The sequence below is a fragment of the Hypanus sabinus genome, chromosome 12 (genome assembly GCF_030144855.1).
Source record: "Hypanus sabinus isolate sHypSab1 chromosome 12, sHypSab1.hap1, whole genome shotgun sequence".
Lineage (NCBI taxonomy): Eukaryota > Metazoa > Chordata > Chondrichthyes > Myliobatiformes > Dasyatidae > Hypanus > Hypanus sabinus.
The window spans coordinates 29,002,139-29,027,592 of record NC_082717.1 but is presented as its reverse complement, the minus strand read 5'-3'; the positions used below and the strand labels follow the sequence as shown (position 1 = coordinate 29,027,592).

The following is a 25,454-nucleotide window of genomic DNA, read 5'->3' as shown; positions in this document are numbered from 1 at the left end:
TTTTAAAGAAAAGCTAATTTTCTACAAGTTTTTGGTTAACTTCCTAAATACTCCTCTTGTTCAACCTCAGTTTTTACTAATGTTCCTGTAAAGTGTCTGGTGATGTTTTTACAGTGGTAAAGCTGCTCAATAAATGTTAAGTTATCGCCACCGTTGTTAGGGTGACTTTCTTAGTTTGAGCTAATTTAGAAAAGCCTTCTGCTGAAAATGCCCTCTCTAGGCATTATTTAATTAAATCTTTACTTAAATAATTCTAAGTTTCGTCTAGGAGTAGCTGGATGAGAATAATTTTTTTTTCCTCCAATGTTTTTGTGTTATAGAAATTAATTTAAAACAAAGATTTTCCCTGTAACAGGAGGAGCTGAAAATGAAGGATCAAAGTGTTAGGAAGTTGCAGCAGGAAATGGACAGTCTGACATTCCGAAATCAGCAGCTGGCAAAGCGTGTTGAGCTACTTCAAGAGGAACTGTTGACCTCTGAGGCCAAAGGGAAGAAGAGCAAGGTAAATACTACGAAATATGCAAAGAACCTGTCTTTAAAGATGATTGATTTTTTGAACCCAGAAGGTAAATGCATAAGCATATTGTTATCTTTTGTTCCCACATTTATTTTTCATACATTAGTTGAGATTTTTATCTTGCTGTATACTTTTGGAAAGTTTTTCAAGTTTGTGAATAAAAGCAGTTGAATTGAGCAGACAGTTGAATTGAATTGACATGAGGATTAATGGAAATGAGACTAACTATAAACCATGAATCTATAGAATTTAACAGCTTGAAAATAAAGATAGTTTTCTCAAACGTGTAATATTGAATGTGCCCTACCCTCTTCACAGTCATGTATCTCTGATTTTAAAATAATTTGAATCTTCCCTTGAAAGAATCTTCTGTTTATATACTCTTTCTGCTGAAATATTCCATGTTCCACAATCCTCCTACATAAAAAAAAAACATTTTTCCCATCTCTTCTTGCCTACTTGTATTGCAAGAACTCTTTATTGCTCAACTATATTAAATCTTGGCATTCTCATGCCCCGTGAAACTAATCGCTGTATCAGAAGAGTCATTATTTTAGTTTCCTAAAACTGGAATTATCTTGGTGAATATGTGTAGAATATATCTGCTTTTGTTAAGTGATTTCATGTTAACATGCAAGCATCACACTAAGATGATCTATGAGATCTGCCTTGTTCTGTGTGATATTTTGTTCTTCAACCAAAAACTATAATCTTTACAGGATAATGTTGTAAGTCTGAAATTATAGGCAAATACTGGAAATGCTCAACAGTTCAAATTGTGCCTGTAGCGAAAGAAATGTTAAATGTTTCTAGTCAGTGGCTTTCTGAATCAAGATCATTTCCTGAAATACAGGTTTGCCCCGCTGTCCGAAGGTAGAACGTACAGCAATTACCATTAATTTATATGGGAAAAATTTTTGAGCGTTCCCAGACCCAAAAGATAACCTACCAAATAACACGTAAAAGCTGAAGTAACAGTAGCATATAGTAAAAGCAAGAATGATATGATAAATATGCAGCCTATATAAAGTAGAAATATTGTATAATCCTCTTTGGTTAGCGAAAAAAGGTACAAATGTAGGTCTTTCGTAACAGTGAGCTGTCATAAAATGAACATTCGAAAAATGGGGGCCACCTGTATTGTGTGTGTGTCTCTCTCTCTCTCTCTCCCTCTCCCTCTCCCTCTCCCTCCCCCTCTCCCTCCCCCTCCCCCTCCCCCTCCCCCCCTCTCTTCTTCTTCTTCCTCTTCCCCCCCCCCTCAATCTGTTGAGTATACCCAGCATTTGCTGATATTCTTTGTACCAAATTATTTGTGTGCTGTGTGTAATCTTGCTGTTGCCAAAATTGTTGCATTACTTTGTTACAATGTGGTTCGGTGTTTTGGAGTTGTGAATGAAACTATAGATGGGGTTCTAGCTCATTAGGTTAGTTGTCTCAATCCCTTTAATTAGCAGGTCCTAACTCGGGTCATAGCATAGAGATTTTCAGAGTGCTTGGTGGGTAGCAGATGCTTCCCAGGGGCCATCAGGTAGGAACCCCTCTCAGATGTTCCAACGATTCCATCACTACATCTCCATAGGGCTCGACAGTGAGATCCAGCATCCCAGGTTCACCCCCCTTCATACCTGGCCACAATGGGACATTTCAGGGCCCAGCTGCCGTCACTCCTCTTCATCCATAACCAGTGGTTGCTTTCCTTGGCTACTTCTGAGAATTCTTTTATAGCTTGCTGCTGTCCTGGCCTCAGACACCCAAGCCCTTCAGCATTCCGACCATGGAAGTAGCCACAGATATTTCCACCCTCTACTGGGAATATCTGCAGCTTAGCCCCTGTGGGCAGCTCAGCATATCTTGCATGTTTCCACTCAAACACCTTGCAGACTGCATCTTCTCAGGGTACTATGAGCTCTAAACTTACTACAGCCTTCAGACTGCTGGACCACAAAACCAAATCTGGTCTCAGGGCAGTAGTGGCTATCTCCGGGAGAAATATTAACCTTTTGTCAAGGTCAACAGCCATGTTCCCAGTCATGAGCAGGCTCCAGTATTCCTGACACCAACCACGTTGCTGAGGGTGGAACTGTTTGTCCTTGCCGGAGAAAGGGGATGGTGGTTGTTCCAGTCATATGAGGCTTAGCATTGTTATTCAACCTTTGCTTCTCCACAATGGATGCCAAGTGTCTGAGGACCCATTTGTGCTTCCATGTGCATCGTCCTTGAGTGAGGCTTACTTTGCAAGATGAGCGGATGTGCTGATCTTCCACGGAGTGGACAAGCTGAGTCTTCACTGAACCACTGGTTCAGATTTTTGGGAGTTGGGAGAACATCATTAACAGCTCTTGTAAACTAATCTTTCTTCCTTTCTTTTCCCACAAGTCTTTCCAGCTGAATTTTTTCCTCAATGTTTTTCCACCTTGTCCACTGTCCGTTTTGCCTGAGACACTGTTCTTTTTTTTTATTAGTTTTTTTATACATTTTCTACATAGTTACAGATAAAAAAAACCCAGATCAAAATGAAGAACATTGATACAGTACAGTGCAAAAATAAACATACAATAATAATATGATACAAAGAAAGATAATTGAGAAAGCACCCAAATTGAAGACATGTAAAATTAGTATCCTCCCCAAGCCCCGCAACAAAAAAAAAACTCCAGACCAACCACAACACAATATAGAGAATATAAATCAGGACAATCATGCTCCCAAAACTGTAAATACATTTAGCAACAGAAGATATTAATGCCTACTACCAAACAAAAAGGATCTGAAAGCAAGGGACTGAAAGATTCAATCCCTTTACATTCCAGCTCACAAATTTAAGTGTATTAACCATTATCAATTGTTAGTGCATAGAAGGCAGCAGGCATATAAAAAGTAAAGCAGTACAATAACAGTCTGGGAGCAAAAATGTAAACATAGATTCGTAGAATCAAAACAGAAACGTCCTTTTTTTAAAAAAAACTTTTTTTATTGAGTTTTCAAATAATTACAGAAATAAAAGAAAATATATGAAAAAATATATATATTCCCTCCACCCTAACATCCCTATATTAAAAAAAAGGAAAAGAAAGGAAAAAAAAGAAAGAGTGCCTGGATATCGGAAGATCCCCACATGCTCCATGGAGTTCTTAATAACTTTAGTATATATATTTATTTCTTTCCCCAAATAACCAATTATTTCATCTTCGGAGCACCTATATATTTAATCCTGTCTTTTGTAAATAAGGGCGCCAAATAACATTAAAACTTTAAAAATTCAGTAAATTAGTCATTATTTTTAATTATGTTACTCCAATCTATAATAATACCTGATCTTTCAACTTTCATGGTATCTTGGGAAATCTTTTTAAAATTCTCCATGTTGCTATGTGTGTCTCCACTGATCATCCAGGCAGAAAGATAGAAGAAAAATAGAGTATAAAGAAAAAAGCAAAATACACCCCCCCCCCCCCACTAATGTTGTGGAAAAAAAAGGAACCCAACATTACCCCCCTCTGTTGTACGGGTCATGGCGATCGCCATGATTACACACGTGAATCCCGCAGTAACCGATCCAAAGCTCCCCAGCCCCCCCCCCCCCGGCAACATAAAAAAGTATATATATAAAAGAAGAAAAAAAATACTATTCTCAATTAGTATTTCTGAAATTTTGCTTTCCTCCTCTGTATCATCCTTAAATGTCCGTCACTTCTGTTCACTGTCTCTATCTTCATCTTTATTCCATTACGCTTGGAAGTCTCTATGTGAAATTAGTGAATAACTGGAAGTTTTTGTGCAAACTCCTCCGCTTCTCGATAATCGGTAAAAAATCTTCTTTTTCCCTCCTCCAAAAAAATTAACAGCGTTGCTAGGTGACTCATTATAAATTTATAACCCTTTTCCCATAAGACTTTTTTCACTGGGTTAAATTCCTTCTTTCTCTTCAAAAGGTTATAACTTATATCAGGATAAAAAAGAACTGCCTTCCCTGCTATCATCAATGGCCCATTTCTCTTTTTGGCACATTGGGCAGCCGCCTTCAGGATCTTTTCTTTATCTTAGTATCTTAAGCATTTTATCAAAATTGATTGTGGATTTTGATCAGCTTGAGGTCTTAACCTTAAGGCTCTATGAGCCCTTTCAATCTCAATTAGAGTTTCTCCTTCCATTTCCAATTTTTCAGGGATCCATTTTTGAAAAAAATTTATTGGATCTTCTCCTTCTATATCTTCTTTAAGTCCAACAATTTTAATATTGTTTCATCTACTAAAATTTTCTAGCTTATCAATTTTTTTCATAAATTGTTTTCTTTCTGATGTCCAGGCAGTAGTATCATTTTCCATTTTATTCATTCTTTCAACTATGTCTTCCGTTGTCGTTTCCAAATCTATAATTCTCTTTTCCATTTTTTCCTGTCTTTTTGTCATTTTATCAAACATCATCTCCATATTTGTCATTTTTCTTTTGATTACTTTTAATGCGCCTAATTTACACATTATTTGCATCAAAGTCTTTTCTATATTTCCAGAAAAACTTTTACCTCCATCTTCGTCTGATTTTTCCAGAGAATCTGACTCTCCCTCAGATTCATTTTCACTTTCGGTTTCAGTCGTAACTGGGATTTGTAGTTCTGGTTGCTCTTGTTTGCGCATGCTCCTTTCTTCACGTTTGCGCAGTTCTCGTTGGTCTTCTTCTGATCGATGTTGCCGCAGTTTCCTGTTCTGTATCGCCGGAAGTGAAATGTACCTGAGCCCGCGGTTCTTTGGCAGAAGTGGGCCTTGATTCTGTTCCAACTTGTGTTGTCTTCACGGTAGTAATTTTCTTCATCTTCTGTTTGTGAGGCATAAATTAAGGCAATCCGGAGTAGTTTATAAGTAACTTTTACAAAGTATTGACTAACTTTTCTTCACTTAAACATTAATTTATTGATTTTTTTATGGGAGAGCTGGGTTCCAGCGTCTCGATCCTACGTCATCACATGACGTCCCCCCACAGAAACATGTCCTGTAACAAAGGAAGGCAAAAGAAACAGTGAGTAGTGTTGGAACTGGAGAACCCACCCCACCCTCGCAACCCAAAACTATACGGCTACCAAAAAAAAGCAGCTAGCTCTACCAAAAAAATTAACCCAAGTATGGCTTCCAGTTCTGTGTTGTTAACAACAGTTCTGTATAAATCCTGTATCAAATGGTAACTAGTTTATGCACTAGAAAACATAATTACAAATAGGGACAACTTCAGCAGAAATATAAAACTTAATACAAAGAAAATCAGAAGAGAACCAAAACTAAGCTACCCGCGAAAAATTATAGAAGATTAAAAGAAAAAAAAATGGAGTGAGAAAAGGGGGAAATTATAGATTCGAAGAGAGTACTTATCAACCATTTACAGAAAAAAAAAGCAAAACTTAAACTATGAATCAACCAACAGGGAGGCCTTCAATAAAAACTCCAAACCTCCAAAACAAGATAGTCAATTTTAGATCTCTATAAATAAAGTTATACAAGAATAAAATAGATTACACAAGTACAATCTAAACGTCCGCAGGGAAACATTAAACTTGGATTATCTATTTAAGAAAAACGCACCAAGTCCAGGGAGAGATTGTCTACAGCCCTTAGAGTTTCAATAGATAATGTCTGAATTATTCATGTAAAGTCTGAGTCCGGAAAAAATAGCTTTACTACAAGAGGTACTTATCCACCAATTTTAAAAGGTCAGACCGGGTTCCGAAGGAGAAGGGATGACCGAGAGACTTCCAACAAATACCTCAGCCTCCTTCACTGATTTAAACCACTTATATTCTCCAGTAGTAAGCGTAATTCGAAGATCAGCTGGGTTTCGAAGGGAGGGTCTGAGTCCGCAATCAAAAAGCACTTTCATTACACCGTTAAACTCAGCACGCATCTTCAGAACCTGGGGGGCAAAATCCTCCACAAAACAAATGACTTTATTTTGAAAAGCAGCAAAGTACCTCTGCGGCGTGCCTCCATAATCAAATGGTTTTTCACCTGGTATGAAAACAGCACAAAATTACTGGCCGTGGGCGGGAGCCCAGAATTGCACAGGGAATGTAGATTCTGTGTGCCCTTTCAAGCTCAGGTGGAGTCGGAAGAAATTCTTTCCCAAAAATCTCACAGAGGAAATCGGAGAAAAATTTCACGGGAGAGCCCTGTTCGGTGGCCTCTGGCAAACCAAGAATTCGTAGATTGCAACGTCTGCTCCAGTTTTCAAGATCCACCATTTTGGAAAAAAGTTTACAATTCTTCTCCTCTAGGCTGGAACAGAGAGTTTCGAGAAATTGAACATGGCGTTTTAAATTTTCAGAAGTTGAGTCAATGCGAGATAAATGTTCAGCATGTTCGTCCACTCTAGCATTGATCTGATCCAATTTGACATCCAGCTGGTTGAAAGAAGTTCTAAATTCCTTTAAAATATCTTGTCGATGCTGTTCCAAAGCAGCGAGAATGTCAGCCGGCAAAGCCGTAGAAGTTTCCTTTTTCCGGGTTTTAGTACTTTTGGTAGCCATTATAAAATAGATGTGTTCGCAGGCAAGTAAAAGAAACCTAATAAAATACCTAACTAAGGTTTAAGAATGGAGACAAATAGTGCAAAGATAGAGAGAATGACGGAGCAAAAGTTCAGAGCAGCTAAACAATCCCCATCTTACCGGAAGTCGACACTGTTCTGATTTACCTGAGATTCCTCATCTGCTGCTCCTGTTGCTGTACTTTTTCCACCACCATAGCTCGCCTTTGCTTTTGTGTTGTTGCCTTTTGCCAAATGCGCCTATTTGAGCCTGTGCCAAGGCTCCCTCTTCCAGATTGCACTTGGCCCACCATGTCTGAAGACCTGAGTGCTCTTTTTACATGCTTTACTGACTTTGCTGGACACTGCTTTCTCCCTGTTAAGGTCCTGGGTGCAGTGTCCTGGACAACACTATCACAAGACTCCAAGAGAGTCATCTCAAGCCTCATCTTGACACATTTGAACTCTTCAGTCAGCCCCGTGACAGGCAACTCAAGGGCTCCTTTGCCATACAGTTAGATGTTCTTTAGCAATCTTCGTAGGCCCATCCACTTCTTAATAAAGGAACTAACTGTCCTCTCTAGCTTTCCAACATGAGTGACGGGGACTTCATATAGAATCAGTGGCTACAACACCAGAGGAGCAATCCAAACTGAAGGCACCAGAGCTTAATGTTTCCTGGCAGCAAGGTCTTATCGATGTCTTTAAGCCCTTTGATTTCTTCTGTTAGCAATTTCACTTGTTTTGTATCACTGAGGTTTACATTGTATCAATGCCCCAAGCTTTTAACTGGCATTTCTTACACACTAAGAGTTACTTTCCTATCCACATGGAACTTGTAGTTGACTAGCCTTCCCTTGACTACAGAAATGCTCTGAGACTACTTTGTTTTAATTGTAATTTGGGCCTATTTGATGTTTGAATGGAGCTTCTCAAGCAACCAAATAGGTGCATGAGATGGCAGTTGTCAGGATGGTTAAATCCTCCATAAATGCCTGGATTGGTGGTAGGCGTAGTCCTGACTTTTACTTGCAAATTTTGAGACTATTTTATCTAAATATATAACAAATAAAATTGGCTCAAGAGGTGACCTTCAAATTATTTTGAAATGTCACCTGCAAATAAGTTCCCTCTATCATGCTCAAGTGTAGCCCCCTGGCATGCCTCAGGCTCGCTCAGCTCGCTTCCGCCTGGGGGGGAGCAGCCTTCGTCCCCGCCAAACTGGGTAATCAGCTTGTGTGGATGCTGTGTGATGTCCCCACACTGCCAACTAACAGACAGTACACCGTATGTGATTAAATGATTACACTTTATAGAGATTACTAGAACTGTGATTAATAACGATACAGTATATATGAAGGAAAAGAAAATAAAGAAAAGGTGCCAAAACTTATCGAAGTCCAAACCACTTTGTGCAGAACTGTTGGAGCTCAATTAACGAAGTCTTCTGGCCACCATTCGATCCCCTCAGACCTCCTCTACGCGCAGCTCAGGACCACCTGAAGTGATCAACCAAGCACCCCCGTCTCCTCTACTCACCGAAAATCCTGGCCTCGGACCCCTGCTTGCAGTCCGTTCCGTCGCCAGTTTACAGCATTGCGTCCTCTCTCTCTCACCCCCTCGCGCCAAGAGAGAGAATAACATTAATCCCAATTGGTTAACAAACGAATACAATTCTTGTTATCGGTAATTCTAAACCCAAACAAACTTCGAGAGAAAGCATTTATCACAACAGAGGAGCATTCCTACTTTTAACAAAACAAAGAAGCCATTTTGATTAACATACGCAGTGACAAAGAAAAAGAAAAGAAACCCTTACACCAATAAGAAACCCCCTTACACAAGTATCAGATTTTTTGTGTTGAAGTTGAATATTAGCCCATTCTGCTTAATCTTTCCTAACCAAATTAATTCCCTGTTTATTCTTCTCCTCCCCCCCCCCCCCCACCTTCCTGCATGGGCTTTTGGTTTCCAGTCATCTTGAGATCTGACTTGGTTATCATTGCATTGGCTTATTTGTGAGGTTCTACCTTGTCATTTTGTATTGTGGCAAAAACTATTCCCCAGAGGACAGTTTTTCAAACTTCAATAAATTATGCTAGGAAATAAAAGCTATATAATCTTCAGGTGCCTCAAAATGTTGTTTCTGTTTTTATGGCTTTCTGTACTGAAACAAGGAAATGTAATGGGTCACAAACAGGAGAAAATCTGCAGATGCTGGAAATCTTAAGCAACACACACAAAATGCTGGAGGAACTCAGCAGGCCAGGTAGCATCTATGGGGAAAAGAAAAGTACATTGAACGTTTCAGGCTGAGACCCTAAGGCAGGATGAGGTCAATCAGAAATGTATGCTGGAGATAAATGATATATAAAGTTTCAGCTACCAAGGCTGCCCTGGAACATTGAACTCCTTTTGGTACTTTTTTTATGGATAGAACCATAGAACACTACAGCACAGTACAGGCCCTTCAGCCCTCCATGTTGTGCCGACCCATATAATCCTTAAAAAAAGTACTAAACCCACACTACTGCATAACCCTCTATTTTTCTTTCATCCATGTGCCTGTCCAAGAGGTTCTTAAATACCTTTAATGTTTTAGCCTCCACCACCATCCCTGGCAAGTCATTCCAGGCACTCACAATTCTTTGTGTAAAAAAACTTACCCCTGATGTCTCCCCTAAACTTCCCTCCCTTAATTTTGTACATATGCCCTCTTGTGCTTGCTATTGGTGCCCTGGGAAACAGGTACTGACTATCCACCCTATCAATGCCTCTCATAATCTTGTAGACCTCTATCAAGTCCCCTCTCATTCTTCTACGCTCCAAAGAGAAAAGTCCCAGCTCTGATAACTTCCCTTCATATGACTTGTTCTCCAAACCTGGCAACAACCTGGTAAATCTCCTCTGCACCCTCTCCATAACTTCCACATCCTTCCTATAATGAGATGACCAGAATTGAACACAATTCTGCGCACAATGGTGCGGTCTCACCAGAGATTTGTAGAGTTGTAGAATCAACATTACTCAACAAACATAGAAAAATATTTTCAGATGTATGCTTGCAATTGATTTTGAATAAGGTAACTGAAGTCATAAAGTCATGTTTGAACGTTCAGATATTATGCATTGAATTGGGGATCATAATTCCAAGACATTTCAAGTAAATCCAATGCTTACTGCATCCTTTTCTCAATGCCAGACTGCTTTTATTTCTTGGTGGCGACATGATAAGGTGAAAAGAGAAATAAAAGGAATTGACAGAATTGCTGAATGGGTTGAATGAATCTAAATTTTTAATTTGTTGAGAGTTTGATCTAGGTCCTGGAATTGTACCATAGTGCTCAAATAATGCTAAAACATGTAATGCGTTTCCAATCTGCAGGCATGTGGCAAAAGCTGCTAACAATAGACAATAGACAGTAGGTGCAGGAGTAGGCCATTTGGCCCTTCTAGCCTGCACCACCATTCACTGTGATCATGGCTGATCATACACAATCAGTACTCCGTTCCTGCCCTCTCCCCATATCCCTTGACCCCGCTATCTATAAGAGCTCTATCTAACTCTCTCTTGAATGCATCCAGAGACTTGGCCTCCACTGCCTTCTGGGGCAGAACATTTCACATATCCACCACTCTCTGGGTGAAAAAGTTTTTCCACATCTCTGTTTGAAATGGCCTACCCCTTATTCTTAAACTGTGGCCTCTAGTTCTGGACTCACCCATCAGCAGGAACATGCTTCCTGCCTCCAGCGTGTCCAATCCCTTAATAATCTTATGTTTCAATCAGATCCCCTCGCATCCTTCTAAATTCCAGTGTATACAAGCCTAGTCGCTCCAATCTTTCAACATATGACAGTCCCGCCATTCCGGGAATTAACCTTGTGAACCTACGCTGCACTCCCTCAATAGCAAGAATGTCCTCCCTCAAATTTGGAGACCAGAACTGCACATAATACTCCATGTGGGGTCTCACCAGGGCCCTGTACAGCTCCAGGAGGACATCTTTACTCCTATACCCAATTCTTCTTGTTATGAAGGCCAGCATGCCATTAGCTTTCTTCACTGCCTGCTGTACTTGCATGCTTGCTCTCATTGACTGACGTACAAGAACACCTAGATCTCATTGTACTTCCCCTTTTCCTATCTTGACTCCATTTAGATAGTAATCTGCCTTCCTGTTCTTGCCACCAAAGTGGATAACCTCACATTTATCTGCATTAAACTGCGTCTGCCATACATTTGCCCACTCACCCAACCTGTCCACGTCACCCTGCATTCTCATAACATCCTCCTGACATTTCACACTGCCACCCAGCTTTGTGTCATCAGCAAGTTTGCTAATGTTACTTTTAATCCCTTCATCTAAATCATTAATGTATATTGTAAACAGCTGCGGTCCCAGCACCGAACCTTGCGGTACCCCACTGGTCACAGCCTGCCATTCCGAAATTGACCCGTTAATCGCTACTCTTTGTTTCCTGTCAGCCAGCCAATTTTCAATCCATGTCAGTACTCTGTCCCCTAATTTTGCCCACTAATCTCCTATGTGGGACTTTATCAAAAGCTTTCTGGAAGTCCAGGTACACTACATCCACTGGCTCTCCCTTGTCCATTTTCATAATTACATCCTCAAAAAACTCCAGAAGATTAGTCAAGCATGATTTTCCCTTCATACATCCATGCTGACTTGGACTGATCCTTCTACTGCTATCCAAATGTGTCATAATTTCCTCTTTTATAATTGACTCCAGCATCTTTCCCACCACTGGCGTCAGGCTAACTGGTCTACAATTCCCTGTTTTCTCTCTTCCTCCTTTCTTGAAAAGTGGGACAACATTAGCCACCCTTCAATTAGCAGGAACTGTTCCTGAATCTATAGAACACTGGAAAATGATTACCAACTAGTGGAGCAGAATTGATGGGCCAAATGGCCTAATTGTGGTTTTCTGTCTTACGGTCCATTGTATGGTATCGTTGCTTCTGAACTTGTTTTTATTCATTTGACTTTCCAGTTTAAAAAAATCACCAGTATCAAATTCAGTTTGTCTTTGATCAATTATTGGATTTACCAGACTATTATCGTAGAATGATGCAACACAGAGGCAATTTGGACTGTTTATTATACAAGTTAATGTACTATAAATTTTATTATCAGCATATATTTGCTGGGTTAGGTAAGTTTAGATTGTATTTGGATGTTGGATATGTTATTGCTAGGAGTCTAAGGGAAGTAGGGTTGCATTCAATATCCAGAGATATTGGAGATGGAAGATCCAGAGTTTGTCTGAATTGAGTTTGGAAGAAGTATTCCCAGCAGTTTTACACAGACTTGTTGGGCACAGTTTGTATTTGTTGGTACAGTTTGCCAGTTGATGTTCTTTTGGTAAGGTCAAGGTGCACTTGGTCTATGTTTCTATCACATATGGCCATGATTTGTCTAGATTGACAGCATTAAGTTGGAGTATGTTAACTATTTTGTGAGTGGAATGAACGGCATGACTGGGAGAAAGTTTAGATAACATGAATTTTCCTAGCTGCTCTTAAAATCCAACTCCCTGCCAACACTTTTAGGCTGTATTTCCATAGAATTATTTATGGATAGAATTTTTTTTGATTGGTCGTGATTAGAGTTAGTTTTACTCTGTTAAAAGTGTTGTAAATGCAAATTCTGTTCAGTTCAGCATGGTTTTAGCATCACCCAGTGGTTAATAATAATAATTGCATTGATGTTCATGTATGCAGATGCTTGTCACTTAGACTTTTATATTATTTCTACCTTATAGAATATACAAGTGTGTAGTGATGTAATACCTTCTGTTATAAATAGGATCTGACTGTTTTTTTTACAGCAGAAGAGTGCTGATTCTCCATCTCAGCTAAACCAGCAACGACAGAGTGTTTTTGATGAAGATCTGCAGAACAAGATAGAAGAAAATGAACGATTGCACAAGCAAGTGAGTTAATTCCATAGTATCCAAGTTTTCTATTGGCAACTACATGAAGAGCTAGTAGAATAGTAAACGCTGTATGAGAAATTGAAAACATTGATAACTGCAATAGTAAGCAGTATTCTCAGGATCCTCATTTCTGAATGAGTTCTTGGCCCAGAACTCTTAACTATGAAAATGGACAAGGGAGAGCCAGTGGATGTAGTGTACCTGGACTTCCAGAAAGCTTTTGATAAAGCCCCACCTAGGAGACTAGTGGACAAAATTAGGGCACTTGATATTGGGGGCAGAGTACTGACATGGATTGAAAATTGGCTGGCTAACAGGAAACAAAGAATAGCGATTAATGGGTCCCTTTCAGAATGGCAGGCTGTGACCAGTGGGGTACCGCAAGGTTCGGTGCTGGGACCGCAGCTGTTTACAATATACATTAATGATTTAGATGAAGGGATTAAAAGTAACATTAGCAAATTTGCTGATGACACAAAGCTGGTTGGCAGTGTGAAATGTCAGGAGGATGTTATGAAAATGCAGGGTGACTTGGACAGGTTGGGTGAGTGGGCAAATGTATGGCAGATGCAGTTTAATGTGGATAAATGAGAGGGGTGTCACAAGATGACGTAGGCTAGAGACGTTGGGAATCCAGCTCCCTCGTAAAAAGTAATGAAATAGGGTTTAAGGGAAGAAGAATTAAATACCTACTGGAAACTATTTATAAGCAACTCAGGATTATTTTTAGATATGGCTCCTAAACTGAAACAGAAGAAAGCTACTACTTTGATTCCCCGCGCAAGTTGGCGGGGAAAAAGGCCTAACCGTTTCGGCGAAGCCTTGGACTCAAGTTGGATCTCCTCCCAGCGAAGTGCATGGCACTTCTGATGGTGCGGGACAGGAAGTTGCGGCAATGTCGGCGGTCTCTAAGAAGAAACGGCAAGAACAACGCATGCGCGAAGAAACAAGTATGCATGATGTTACGGATTCAAGCAACAATAAATATATGAGTTAGGCAGGGGTTTTTATAACGAATAACACGTTTATTAAACACTGAAAATAAACCCCCCAAAAGTAAACAAATCACTAATGTAACTGGAAATCAGCTGCGGTGCGGCAGCTTAAACAGTTCTTAAAGCGATGTCGCAAAAACAGTTCTTCAAAGGTTCAAAATGTTCACAGTCCATTTAAGGGAGAGACTTCTTAAGATGATTTAAATTCTCTTTCACGTCGCGTTGTTGCAGTTCCCAGTCGAACTACTTTTCCCACGAAGAATTTTACGAAGATGAAATGTAACAGCTTAAAGGCACTGACCTTTCTTTTACAAAACTGTTCCCAATCCTTTCTGCTATTTCACAGGGATTAACATGAGAACAGTCAACGAATTCCTTCCGAATAAGGATCAAACAAGGTCGAACCTGTTTCACCGTCGAAATTGATTCTCCTCGATCTTTTAACTCCCGAACTCCGATCTTCACTCTCCACTGATTCTCAACTAGCAGTGTTATAAATAAACTGCTGGCAATGACCTTTTAAAATTTTGGGCATTAGATAAAACTTCATCTTTCAACTAAACTGCGTCATAACATTAAATCACGCAGTGGCATGAAGTCAGCATGGCAAATCCAGCCATGAACAACCCCTCCTCACAGGGAGGGGTCCTCCTTTTATATCCTGTTTAAAAAAAACCACAAAAAACTGTCATGTGGCCTCTACTGGCAGGAAAATGACGTCACTCCACCATCACAAGACCATTACCTCAAGTCCAGTACAGCTTCAACACCTGTCACGTGAGAAGTACACCACTGTCACGTGTCACGGGTTCGTAACACACCTCCAAAAAACATTTTTGGTCTGACAAGAACAAAAATTTTAACAATTATTTTCAAGAAAAACAAATGTATAAATTTTATAACATACATAATATATAATACAATATCATCATATAACATCTTACAACTCGCAATACAGTAGGAGTGTTACAATTGTAAAAAAAAACCACTCCATAAAAAAATTACATCGCACATTCAACATCGAGATGGACAATCAGCAACCACATTATCTTTACCTTTAATATGAGTTATCACAATATTGTACTTTTGTAACATCAAACTCCAATTTAATGATCTTGTGTTTTTGTTTTTCATCTTACTCAGAAAAACTAATGGATTATGATCAGTGGAAACAATAAGTGGTTTTTGAGTTGTACCAACATATACCTCAAAATATTCTAAAGCTAAAACAAGAGATAACAATTCCTTCTCTATTGTCGAATAGTTTCTTTGATGCTTATTAAATTTCTTAGAATAGTAAGCTACTGGATGATCAGCCTCATCACCCTCATTCCTTTGCATTAATACTGCTCCTGCAGCCTCATCACTAGCATCTACAGCTAATGAAAAAGGTTTTTCAAAGTCAGGTGCCTTAAGCACAGGTTGTTGACATATCATTGTTTTCAACTTTTCAAATGCTTCTTGACAAGGCACTGTCCACGCAAACTTAACATTCTTCTGCAAAAGGTTAGTTAATGGAAGGGCAACATTAGCAAAATTCTTACAAAATTTTCGATAATATCCTACCATTCCCAAGAATCTTCTGAGAGTTTTTTTCCCCGTTGAGTGGGAATCTCTAAAATTGCCTGAACTTTTGCCTGAACAGGATCTACCTTACCTTGACCCACAACATAACCAAGGTAAGTCACAGTGGCATGTCCAAATTCACTCTTAGCTAAATTAATAGTTAAGTTAGCTTTTGAAAGCCTTTCAAACAATTTCTCCACCACAATAATGTGTGCTTCCCAAGTATCATTTCCTGTCACTAAATCATCAATACAAGCATCAGTATCTTTCAATCCCTGAATCACAAAGTTAATCATCCTCTGGAAAGTACCTGGGGTGTTCTTCATCCCAAATGGAAGAACATTATATTCATATAGCCCAGATGGAGTTACAAATGCAGAAATCTCTCTACCTCTGTCCGTTAATGGAACACACCAATACCCTTTCAATAAATCAATCTTTTTAAGGGACTTTGCTTTTCCAACTTTATCTACACAATCATCTACTCTAGGAATTGGATATGTATCTGATTTCGTTACAGCATTCACCTTCCTATAGTCCGTACAAAACCTAATACTACCATCTGGTTTTGGCTCCATAACACAGGGTGAACTCCAATTCGAGTTAGAATGTCTAATAATATTATTCTCTAACATATATTTAATTTCTTTCTCAGCAAGTTCACATTTTTCCATGTTCATCCTATATGGGTGTTGTTTAATAGGTTTGGCATCTCCAACATCTACATCATGTGAAGCTATAGTAGTCCTTCTCGGAACATCTGGAAACAAATCCTTATATTTAAAAATTAATTCCTTCATCTGCTGTTTCTGCGCTAGCTGTAAATGTGCTAATTTCTCATCAATATTTTCCAGAATGGTTGAATTTGGTAACCTGACAGAAACGATGTTGGATTTAGAATGAAATTCAGATGAATCATCTATCATGTTCCGAGTTAAATCAAACTCATTGTCATTAACCACAACAGTCACAGTATCAGATTGTTTCCCAAAATATGGTTTAATCATATTTATATGGCAAAGTTGTGTTGACCTTCTATGATCTGGAGTTTTTATCACGTAATCCACATCATTGATTTTAGATACAATTTCATAAGGACCATGAAATCTAGCTTGTAAAGGATTCGTTTGCACTGGGAAAAGAACCAACACCTTATCTCCAGGCTTAAACATCCTCATCCTAGCTTCTTTATCATACCAAGTTTTCATTTTCTCCTGAGCCAATTTTAAATTTTTCTTGACTAAGCTACAAGCTTTATGTAACCTGTCCTTAAATTTCAAAACATAGTCCCACAAATTAGTGTGTATTTCGTTACTAATACACTGTTCTTTTAATAAAGCTAAAGGTCCTCTAACTCTATGCCCAAATACAAGTTCAAATGGACTAAAACCTAAGGATTCTTGTACTGATTCCCTTACTGCAAATAAAAGTAAGTTTATACCCTCATCCCAATCACTTTCATTTTCCACACAATATGTCCTAATCATATTCTTGAGGGTAGAATGAAACCTCTCCAAGGCACCTTGCGACTCTGGATGGTATGCAGACGAAGTGATTTGCTTAGCTTCCAATTTATAAACTATCTGTTGAAACAATCCAGACATAAAATTACAGCCTTGATGTCCACCTAAAGGCACACTATGAGCTAAAGTCAAAATCTCATTTCGATAAACTTTAGGGGCAACTAACTGGTAAGCAATATTCCATTCCTCATTTGCAGGAATTGTAGGTGATCTCCACTTCCTCATCAACACTCCTTTTTCCAAGTAATATCCTATTGGCACCTTCTCAATTTCATTATCTAGTAGAGCTTGTTCCCTTAATTTTATAATTTCAGGGTCTCTATTCTGCTCTGCTATCATCTCCTTCTGAGACAGAGATAAATCTTCATAGTCAGACTTACTCCAAGAATCTTGTTCAAAGTCTCTATCACATCCTCAAAACTCAAATCCTGAGTTGAACAATCATGAGTAACAACCTCATTCTGCGCATCAATCTTTTTAGCCATAGCTGTAGTCACAACACGGGAAGAATCTGTGTTAGAATTCATCTCTGGGTCCTCTGACTCCATTGTCAAATGCACTTCAGGAAAAACTTGTCCACCTGCCAAGTCATTACCTAACAATAAAGAAATACCCTTCACAGGTAAGCTAGGTTGTAATCCTACTTTAACAAATCCTGTAACTAACCCTGACTTTAAATTTACTTTATGCAAATGTACAGGCCTAAAATCACTCCCAACACCTCCTATGTAATTTACCTCACCAGAATCAGACTCTTCATTAAACTTCAATACACTGTCTAACATCAGTGATTGAGAAGCTCCAGTATCCCTAAGGATTTTTATTGGCACCAGAGTAGATCCTTCTTTCAAGGATACAAACCCTTCAGTTATAAAATGATCATATCCCTTTTTAACTTGGTCAGACTCTAACAAAACCTTATTTGTGTTTATCGAACCCTATAATTTTACAGGTGCTTCAGTGTGTTTCAGGTGCTTCAGATGCATTTAAGCATCTGGAACTGCTTCCTTCTCTTTCTTTTTCAATCTGAAACAGTTAGCTATTACATGGCCAGGCTTCCTACAATAGTTACAAGTAAGACCAAACTGTCTTTCCTTCACAGGTTTTCCTTTGTCCTTACCTTTCTCATTAACTTCTGATTTAATTTCTGATCTACCTTGAGTTATTCTTATGGATTAAAACATACTTATCAGCTAATCTTGCACAGTCTTGCAATGTATCAGTATCCCTCTCATTTAAGTAGGTCCTTACTTCAACAGGAATGCTTCTTTTAAATTCCTCCATTAAAATCAGCTCTTTCAATGTATCATAGTCCTCATTTACATTTTTAGAAGAAACCCATCTCTCAAAACACACAGCTTTATCATAGGCAAATTCCACATAAGTTTTTTCCACAGACTTCTTCAAACTTCTGAATCTTTCTCTATACGCTTCTGGGACTAATTCATATGCTTTTAAAATATGCTTTTTCCCAATATCATAATCAAGTCCTTGCGCAACAGTTAAAGCTGTATAAACTTGTGCTTGGCCTTTAATTTCACTTTGTAACAACACTGACCATTTATCTTTCGGCCACTCTGAAATCTGAGCAATCGTTTCAAAATGTTAGAAATATCTTTCCACTTCTGTTTCACTAAATGGAGGGACCAATTTAATTTCTTGACTAGCAACAAATGGTCTTCTAGAACCAGAAGACTGATTCCCAGACCTTAATTCCGTCATTGCATATTCAAAATCCCTTTGTTTCTGATCAGCTTCTAACCTACAACGCTCCAACTTCATTTGTTTGATTTGCAACTGCATCTCCAGATTACTTATTGGAAACGACTCTGAAGTTGATTCATCAAAATCACCCGAATCCACATAGTGCAACGCGATTTTTCTCAGTATTACAGCCTTTGATGTAGTCTTCAAAATACCTTTAAGTTGCAATCTACTAGCTATCTCAGACACCTCAGTTTTTTTCGCCTTCGCTAACAACTCCGCGTCTGGCGAAGCCAGAAACTCATCAATCTTCATTGTTGCCGAATACCACTCACAAGCCAATCAAACAAAAGAATCAATTATTTCCCTTGTCCAAAACACCGATTCAAAATTTAACAAGCGTTTAAACGCAAATGATCCAATCTGGACGCAGCCCCCATATTTATTTTACGGATTCAAGCAACAATAAATATATGAGTTAGGCAGGGGTTTTTATAACAAATAACACGTTTATTAAACACTGAAAACAAACCCCCCCAAAAGTAAACAAATCACTAACGTAACCGGAAATCAGCTGCAGAGCGGCAGCTTAAACAATTCTTAAAGCGATGTTGCAAAAACAGTTCTTCAAAGTAGTATTGCAAAAGTTCAAAATGCTCACAGTCCATTTAAGGGAGAGACTTTTTAAGATGATTTAAATTCTCTTTCACGTCGCGTTGTTGCAGTTCCCAGTCGAACTACTTTTCCCACGAAGAATTTTACGAAGATGAAATGCAATGGCTTAAAGGCACTGACCTTTCTTTTACAAAACTGTTCCCAATCCTTTCTGCTATTTCACAGGGATTAACACGAGAACAGTCAACGAATTCCTTCCGAATAAGGAACAAACAAGGTCGAACCTGTTGCACCGTTGAAATTGATTCTCCTCTATCTTTTAACTCCTGAACTCTGATCTTCACTGTCCACTGATTCTCAACTAGCAGTATTATAAAGAAACTGCTGGCAATGACCTTTTAAATTTTGGGCATTAGATAAAACTTCATCTTTCAATTAAACTGCATCATAACATTAAATCATGCAGTGGCATGAAGTCAGCGTGGCAAATCCAGCCACAAACTGCCCATCCTCACAGGGAGGGGTCCTCCTTTTATACCCTGCAAAAAAAAACAAAACAAAACCTGTCACATGACCTCTACTGGCGGGAAAATGACGTCACTCTACCATCACAAGACCATTACCTCAAGTCCGGTACAGCTTCAACACCTGTCATGTGACAAGTACACCACTGTCACGTGTCATGGGTACGTAACAATGAATAGATGCTAACAACACTACAAATCCCAACTACGGCTGGAAGTGAATCGGAAGTAGAATCAGATTCTTTGGGAAACAGATGAAGAAGAAGAGGAAAAGGAAGAGATTAAAGGAGACATAAGAGATATCCTGATATATATGATGAATGAATTAAAAGCTATAAGAACAGATATAAGAAGGATGCAGATTACACTCGATAATGTGGTGGAAAAACAAGAAGATGGATAATAAAGTTAAAGAGATGGAAGTAAAAATGGAAGAAAACACTGAAAGAATAGATAAGATAGAAGACAATAATCTTGCCTGGACAACAGAAAGAAAACAGATGTTGGAAAAGATAAATGCGCTTGAAAACTCTAGTAGACGAAATAATATTAAAATTGTTGGTCTTATGGAAGGTACAGAGGGAGAAAATCCAATAAAATTCTTCCAAGAATGGATTCCGAAAATTTTGGAAATGAAAGAAGTAAGTCAAGTAATTGAAATTGAAAAAGCACACAGAGCTTTATTTAATTGAAAATAGAGAGGAGTTGCAATTTTAGTTAATAAAACTTTACCAATTAAAATACAAAATGTAGTAATTGATTCTGTGGGGAGATATGTGATTATACATTGTCAAATTTTTTCAGAATTATGGACTCTTAGGAACATTTATGCACCAAATGAAAATGATGCAAAATTCATACAAGAAGTTTTTTTGAACTTGGCTGATGCACATGATAAAATATTAATAGATGGAGACTTTAATTTTTGTTTAGATCCAGTTTTGGATAGGTCAACTAAAGTTGTTATAAAATCAAAAGTAATAAAACTATATCATTAATGAAAGATTTAAACCTGATTGATATATGGAGAAAAATTAATCCAAGAGACTATTCATTTTATTCAAATAGACATAAAACTTATTCAAGGATTGATTTTTTTTATTATCAAAAAATATTCAGGATAGCGTAAAAAGTGTGGAATATAAAGCAAGAATACTGTCAGATCATTCCCCCTTGATAATGACAATGATAATGATGGATAAGGAGGAATCGATCTACAGATGGAGATTTAATTCAATTTTATTAAAAAGTCAAGATTTTTGTGATTTTATGAGAAAACAGATTCAATTTTTTTTGGATACGAATTTACATTCAGTTGAGGATAAAATTGTATTATGGGAATCGAAAGCATATTTAAGGGGTCAGATTATAAGTTATACATCTAAAATTAAGGAATACATGGCAGAAATAGATCAATTGGAAAAAGATATCATAAAGTTAGAAAAAGAATCTCAAAGATATATGACTGAAGAAAAATGAAGACAACTTGTTAATAAAAAATTACAATATGATACACTCCAGACATATCATACAGAAAAATTAATTATGAGAACTAAACAGAAATATTATGAATTAGGTGAAAGATCACATAAGATTCTTGCTTGGCAGCTGAAAACAGAACAGGCTTCTAAAACAATAAATGCAATTAGAACAAGTGCAAATAAGGTTACTTATAAACCTTTAGAAATTAATGAAATTTATACTGAACTATGTCAATCAGAATTACAAAATAAGATTGCTGGGATAGATAAATTTTGATCACAAATAACCCTTCCAAAATTAAATTTGGAAGAACAGAAAGGATTAGATATGCCCTTTACATTAAAAAAGGTTGAAGAAGCTTTAGGATCACTTCAGAGTAATAAATCCCCGGGAGAAGATGGTTTTCCTCCTGAATTTTATAAAAAAATTTAAAGATTTATTAATTCCTCCTTTTATGGAATTAATATATCAAGTGGAAAGAATGCTTAAACTCCCACAATCTTTTTAACAGCGATCATAACTGTATTGCCAAAAAAAGATAGAGATCCTTTAAAACCAACATCATATAGGCCTATTTCTTTGTTGAATACAGATTATAAAATAATAGCAAAAATTTTATCTAATAGAATATCTAAATATTTACCAAAATTAATACATATGGATCAAACAGGTTTTATTAAAAGCAGACAATCAATGGATAATATAACTCGGTTACTTAGTATAATTCATTTGGCACAAAAAAGAGGAAATGAGTGTGGCAGTTGCTTTGGATGCAGAAAAAGCATTTGATAGATTGGAATGGGGTTTTTTATTTAAGGTATTGGAAAAATATGAGTTAGGAAAATCTTTTATACAATGGATTAAAACTTTAAATATTAATCCTCAAGCTAAAGTAGTTACAAATGGTCAGATTTCAACACCATTTTGCTTAACGAGGTCAACTAGACAAGGCTGCCCATTATCACCTGCTTTATTTGTATTGGCAATAGAACCATTAGCTGAATTAATTAGAACAGATTCAGACATTGGGGGCTTTAGAATTAATCAAGAAGAATATTCTTTTTTTGGAAGAGGACAGCGAGGCTTGAGAGGAAGTGCGGCGGTGGCCATTTTCAAATTGTCCAATTGCTTCTCAGATCGGAGTTCTGAGAGGCGGGACTGCGCAGGCGCGTGAAGGAGGCCCGGGAAGGAGGGAAGATATATAAAGAACGCCGCCTTAAGAAGCGGGCAGCGGAGTGAGCCGGGCACAGAGTGTAGGGCTTGGGCTCAGAGGGCTTAGGCGGAAGAGGGCACAGTAGGCTTATCTTTTAGTTCTTGTATTTTCAGTTATTTGGGAGGTATGAGTGTGAGGGCAGCTTGTTGTTCTCGGTGTCGGATGTGGGAGATCCTGGAGTCTCCGAGCCTCCCGGATGTCCACATCTGCGCCAGGTGCGCCGAACTGCAGCTCCTGAGGGACCGAGTTAGGGAACTGGAGCTGCAGCTCAATGACCTTCGCCTGGTCAGGGAGAGTGAGGAGGTGATAGAAAGGAGTTACAGGCAGGTGGTCACTCCGGGATCACGGGAGGCAGATAGGTGGGTTACAGTCAGGAAGGGGAAGAGGCAGGTACTGGAGAGTACCCCAGTGGCTGTACCCCTTGACAATAAGTACTCATGTTTGAGTACTGTTGGGGGGGACAGCCTACCTGGTGGGAGTGACAGTGGCCGAGCCTCCGGCACAGAGGACGGCCCTGTAGCTCAGAAGGGTAGGTTGAGAAGAAAGAGGTCCATTGTAATAGGGGACTCAATAGTCAGGGGCTCAGACAGGCGTTTCTGTGGAGGTGACCGGGAGTCCCAGATGGTAATTTGCCTCCCTGGTGCCAGGGTTCGGGACGTTTCTGATCGCGTCCAAGATATCCTGAAGTGGGAGGGTGAGGAGCCAGAGGTCGTGGTACATGTAGGTACCAATGACATAGGTAGGAAAGGGGAAGAGGTCCTGAAACGAGAGTATAGGGAGTTAGGAAGGCAGTTAAGAAGAAGGACCGCAAAGGTAGTAATCTCGGGATTACTGCCTGTGCCACGCGACAGTGAGAGTAGGAATAGAATTAGGTGGAGGATGATTGCGTGGCTGTGGGAATGGAGCAGGGGGCAGGGATTCAAGTTTCTGGATCATTGGGACCTCTTCTGGGACCTGTTCAAGAAGGACGGGTCACACTTGAATCATAGGGGGACCAATATCCTAGCGGGGAGGTTTGCTAGGGCTACAGGGCGGACTTTAAACTAGTAAGATGGAGGGGCGGGAGACTATTTGAGGAGACTATGGGAGAGGAGGTTAGTTCACCAGTGGAGCAAGTAAATAGACAGTGTGTGAGGGAGGAAAGACAGGTGATGGAGAAGGGATGTTCTCAGCCCGAAGATGTAGGGGAGAAGAAAGAAAAGGATAATAACTTTGAATGCATTGTTAGGGGTGGAAAGAGGAGGAGATGGAGAGTATCTTAAATGTATCTATTTTAATGCTAGGAGCATTGTAAGAAAGGTGGATGAGTTTGAAGCGTGGATTGATACCTGGAATTATGATGTTGTAGCTATTAGTGAAACATGGTTGCAGGAAGGGTGTGATTGGCAACTAAATATTCCTGGATTTAGTTGCTTCAGGTGTGATAGAGTAGGAGGGGCCAGAGGAGGAGGTGTTGCATTGCTTGTCCGAGAAAATCTTATGGCGGTGCTTTGGAAGGATAGATTAGAGAGCTCCTCTAGGGAGGCCATTTGGGTGGAATTGAAGAATGGGAAAGGTGCAGTAACACTGATAGGAGTGTATTATAGGCCAACTAATGGGGCGCGTGAGTTGGAAGAGCAAATGTGTAAGGAGATAGCAGATATTTGCAGTAAGCACAAGGTGGTGATTGTGGGAGATTTTAATTTTCCACAGGTAGACTGGGAAGCTCATTCTGTAAAAGGGCTGGATGGTTTAGAGTTTGTGAAATGTGTGCAGGATAGTTTTTTGCAACAATACATAGAAGTACCGACTAGAGATGGGGCAGTGTTGGATCTCCTGTTAGGGAATGTGATAGGTCAGCTGACAGATGTATGTGTTGGGGAGCACTTCGGGTCCAGTGATCACAATAGCATTAGCTTCAATATAATTATGGAGAAGGACAGGACTGGACCTAGAGTTGAGATTTTTGATTGGAGAAAGGCTAACTTTGAGGGGATGCGAAGGGATTTAGAGAGAGTGGATTGGGTCAAGTTGTTTTATGGGAAGGATGTAATAGAGAAATGGAGGTCATTTAAGGGTGAAATTATGAGGGTACAGAATCTTTATGTTCCTGTTAGGGTGAAAGGAAAGGTTAAAAGTTTGAGAGCACCATGGTTTTCAAGGAATATTAGAAATTTGGTTCAGAAAAAGAGGGATGTCTACAATAGATATAGGCAGCATGGAGTAAAGGAATTGCTCGAGGAATATAAAGAATGTAAAAGGAATCTTAAGAAAGAGATTAGAAAAGCTAAAAGAAGATACGAAGTTGGTTTGGCAAATAAGGTGAAAGTAAATCCGAAAGGTTTCTACAGTTATATTAAAAGCAAGAGGATAGTGAGGGATAAAATTGGCCTCTTAGAGAATCAGAGTGGTCAGCTATGAGATGGGAGAGATTTTGAATGATTTCTTCTCTTCGGTATTCACTAACGAGAAGGGTATTGAATTGTCTAAGGTGTGGGAAACAAGTAAGGAAGTTATGGAACCTATGACAATTAAAGAGGTGGAGGTACTGGCGCTTTTAAGAAATTTAAAAGTGGATAAATCTCCGGGTCCTGACAGGATATTCCCCAGGACCTTGAGGGAAGTTTGTGTAGAAATAGCAGGAGCTCTGACGGAGATCTTTTAATATGTCATTAGAAACGGGGATTGTGCCGTAGGATTGGCGTATTGCTCATGTGGTTCCATTGTTTAAAAAGGGTTCTAGAAGGAAGCCTAGCAATTATAGACCTGTCAGTTTGACATCAGTGGTGGGTAAATTAATGGAAAGTATTCTTAGAGATAGTATTGAATGTTGACGAGGGTAAGGCAGTGGATGTAGTCTATATGG

At 38.9% G+C, this 25,454-nt stretch overlaps 1 protein-coding gene across 2 annotated transcripts in view; it reads left to right on the top strand.

The window, feature by feature from the left end:
- Positions 1-25,454, top strand: part of ppp1r21 (protein phosphatase 1, regulatory subunit 21) — a 113,844-nt gene that overhangs the window by 10,427 nt on the left and 77,963 nt on the right. Inside the window, exons 3-4 of one of the 2 annotated variants that reach the window (XM_059985694.1) lie at positions 356-502; positions 12,883-12,984. In XM_059985694.1, coding sequence (XP_059841677.1) covers positions 356-502; positions 12,883-12,984 — 249 coding nt within the window. Of the gene's footprint in view, positions 1-355; positions 503-12,879; positions 12,985-25,454 lie in introns of both variants that reach the window. The other variant, XM_059985693.1, reaches the window with a different exon arrangement.